We start from the raw sequence: 3,897 nt of genomic DNA on the forward strand, positions 1-3,897 counted from the left end.
ACATGTCTTCATATAGTATTCTCAAAGTACACAACAGCAAATCCACTGTCACAGGACTTGGCCATGCGATACCCAAAAAACCTATAATCCATTGCAACATATATATATTTTTATTTTTAATATTTTCTTCGTGATAGATAAAAGTCTTCCCCTTGAATGTTATACATAATATAATATGACAAATGTATGATTTCAAAGGATCCCAACCCCCATTTTCATCACAGTCAAAATATTATGAGATACTTATGAATGATATTTATTGACCACAATATGGTATGCATCCATCAGTCTTTGCCACATTTTTTTGATATTTCTGCAACTTGTGGTCCTATAAAAAACAACTATTTATTTTTGGGCTGACACACCTTTCCAGTAGTCTAAAATATCATGCAGGTCCTCGTCCTTTGCAAACTGGACTTTCTTACGCAGTGCATGACCTGCCGCCATGTACTCATCCTCATCTTTGTGGCGTTTGCGATTGAGTTTGAATCGCTCCCAAATGCTGTGTGAAGGTTTGCAGTAGTATTCAGGACTTGAGGAGTAGCTTAGATTGTGGTACTGTGATGACAGCTGAGAGTACGCTAAGTCTCTGGAGCGGGTGTGAGTGAGAGGCTCCAGGATGGAGGACTTGTGGCTGTCTGGCCCTTCAAGCTCCTCTATTTGAGCGTCGTGATACGAGTGCCGATGGTCACTGTAGTGGCGCATCTTCTCTGCCTCAGCCCTTAGGATGGCAGCGGTAGGTGTCACGGTGAGAATGGTCTCTCCCGTTGGAGATATTTTCTCTATATACTTGGATTCAGAGCGATAAGGCCTGGGGCTTCGCGTGGGCCCTCCTGTGGCAGTGCTGGGCCTCTTTGGCGAGACATCTGAGGTATGATGCCTCTGCAAGGAATGGTGGTAGCTGTCCTTATACGGTGACAGGCGGCCACCTTTACTCTGCGGATGTTCTGATATGAGCATGAGCTGCGGCTCAGCGTTTGACACGGCTCCAGATTTGACATCCTGGAAAGAAGTCGATTCTGTCTTAAGAGCGTCTATGCAGTTGTTAATGATCTGATTCACTTTATCCACCTCCTTCGCAATAGTAGAAATCTCTGCCACTGAACCTTGGCTATTCCCAGGCATAGACATCTCACATTCCCGGCGTTCGTGGTGGTGGTGGTGGTGGTGGTGGTGGTCCCCACTTCTCACATCCATGTAATTGCCTTTGGCTATTTTGGGAGTGCCACTTATCTCTTGAAATTTGTACTGCTCCATTTCACTTCCAGATGGTAAATATGGCATGCGAGACATACTCTCCCCAGCCATCATTTGCTTCTGTGACATTCTGGACATAGTCCCACTTTCCAATTCTTGTCCATACTTCAGTTCCATGATGTTCTTCTTCAAGCTGCCTGATTTCTTTTGCTTTTCATCTCGCTGCCGTTTTTTGCGCAAGCAATAGTAGACCACCCCCAACACGATGACCATGCTGAAGAGGCACCCCAAAATGGTCATGATGTAGTGAGTAGCCGTTGTGTTGCTTACCACTTTGTCCTTTCCATTCCAAGGGCCAGTGGTGATTGTCAGACAGGTGTGGTTGAATCTGAGAGAATTGCGTATAGAGGCAACACAGTATGTGTAGTCTGTGTGGGGTTTTAGATTCTTGAGTTCAATATCCTCCTTCTGGCCTTTAAGGTTTTGAATGTCTGTGAAGAAGCTGTTGTTGTACAGAACCAGGATATACATCTTTTTGTAAGGGTGAGGAATCTGGACAGTGATGGTAGCTCCTGTGTTTGTTACCCCCTTCAATTTCATGAGGGGGTTTGTGTCCACATCGTAGTAGGTCGTGCTAATCGTATTTGTAACGTCATCCGGTTCCGTTCCAGAGGGACAGTCGTCGAGCCCGCAGGGAGTAGATTCTATTCCTGGTGGAGGGGTTGTGATGGGATCCGGAGGCACGGGGATGAAGGGTGTCACGTAGTCATCTGTGCACACAGTGGAGAGCATGTGAAGAGCGTTTCGATACGTTGGATTGTTTGGATTCTGGCTCAGCAGGCTGAAGCCCGAGACACCGGGCGGAGAGTCACAGGCCATCCGTTCATTTGTCCTATTGGGGAAAACAGAGAGCCATTTGACAAAACCAAGCAGTTCACAGGAGCAGTTGAAAGGGTTTGTGTACAGCTCACAGGTGGTCAGTTTAGTCAAGGTGGTAAACGTGGACCCATCTAACTGCTGGATGCGGTTCATGGAGAGGTCAATGTTCTCGATGTTGGGGCATTCCCAAAAGGCATTGGGTGTCACAGTCTCAATCAGGTTGGCCTGGAGGTAGAGATACTGCAGCTTGCCTAAACCCCTGAGGATTCCCTCTGTCAAGTTGTGCAACTTGTTGAAGCCCAACTGGAGGACTTGTAAGTTGAACTGGGCAGAAAAGGCCCCATCCTCAATGTAGGAGATCTCATTCTTGGTCAGGTTCAGGTAGGTCAAGTTGGCAAAGCGGCTCAGGGCAGAATAATGGATGCTTTTGATTTTGTTTTCGTTCATTCGAAGGTCCACGATGGTGCTGTTGATATGCTGAGGGATGGCCTCATAAGGTGGTTGATTTTGGCTACAAATTGCTAGCCACACAAAGCCCTTTTCACCCTCAATTAACCAGCAGTCCCCATTGACTCTGCCTGTATGAGTCAAATACACAATGGCCACCGACCAGTAAAAGGCACTCAACACCATGCCTACACTGCAGGCCATTGGTGCTTCTCACAGAGTCATATGCAGGGACAAAAGTGGGAAGAGGGCAATACCACTGCAATGCCAGTGCAGTTGAACTGATGCCGTTGTTCACTGAGCTGGACGTTGAACTGTCCTCCTCAGTGCCAGAAACAATCAATGTATTACTCTTCTGCTCATTGACGATTGGTGTTGTCCTTACATGCCAGCCACTTGCGAAAAGCCGTTGGGTATTTGCCTTTGCATTTATGCCACGTTCCATTCAATTAGTTTAGCCTGCAGTAAACTTTCGGCAATGGCTTGGTGAGATGAAGTACTTCACCACCTCAGATTGACTTGTGCTTATTTCCTCAGAGGGTACCATTGTTAATGGGTGTCATCTTATTGTTTTCTCCGCTGTCTCCTTCCCTTCTGTTTCTCTCTCATGCGCCCAGAGGAAACCCTGCAGTGGAGACAGAGAAATATATATGGATGTTACCATTAGAAACTTACAACACATGAATTATTAAAATGCTTAACTTTGAGGTGTTCTCTCCTATTGTATGTTCAAACACTGAGGATTTCACTTGTTACTGTGTTTATTTTAACCACTTATAAACCCTATATATAATTAATTGTACATCAAATAGCTACAATCTACAAGCTTAAGCTTGTAGATCGTCTATTGTCATTGAATGTTTGCCGAATGTTCATCATTTTTAGAGCGGATCCTGCTCTATACCTGACTTTGTCCGTGTTCACCGTCAACGTTCTGATTGGTCAGACCCGTCAACGTTCTGATTGGTCAGACCGTCAACGTTCTGATTGGTCAGACCCGTCAACGTTCTGATTGGTCAGACCCGTCAACAAAGTGATTGGTCAAGCTTCACGTGACACATGGCTATAAACACATTATAAACACATATCGATGACATAATGTATCAAAGGCGCCGCTACCTTCACGCAGGGTGTGATTTTTTTCTAATTGTTGATAGATAGTTATTTATTTATTTTGGTCCATTTAACAGAACATTGATAAATACATACATACAGTTAAGTCTATTAATTTGATAGCGATCCGAAAAGGTGTAGGCTGAAGCCGAGGCTTATTTTGCCTACCCTATTTTTCATCCATTTTTGCTGAATGTTTGCCTATTATGGCATGCCCAGAATAGCCATGCTAGGATTCACGAGGTTAAAGCCATAAAACAT

General features: G+C 44.9%; 1 protein-coding gene across 1 annotated transcript; it reads right to left on the reverse strand.

Moving 5' to 3' along the window:
• Window positions 1-345: 345 nt before the first annotated feature.
• Window positions 346-2,730, reverse strand: elfn1a (extracellular leucine-rich repeat and fibronectin type III domain containing 1a; the record flags this gene model as incomplete). The annotated part of the gene is made up of 1 exon (XM_084070718.1): window positions 346-2,730. Exon 1 carries the CDS (start codon window positions 2,725-2,727, stop codon window positions 346-348), a length of 2,382 nt encoding a protein of 793 aa, XP_083926844.1. The 5' UTR covers window positions 2,728-2,730.
• Window positions 2,731-3,897: the final 1,167 nt, after the last annotated feature.

Source organism: Gymnoscopelus microlampas, assembly GCF_963454915.1.
Source record: "Gymnoscopelus microlampas genome assembly, chromosome: 11".
Lineage (NCBI taxonomy): Eukaryota > Metazoa > Chordata > Actinopteri > Myctophiformes > Myctophidae > Gymnoscopelus > Gymnoscopelus microlampas.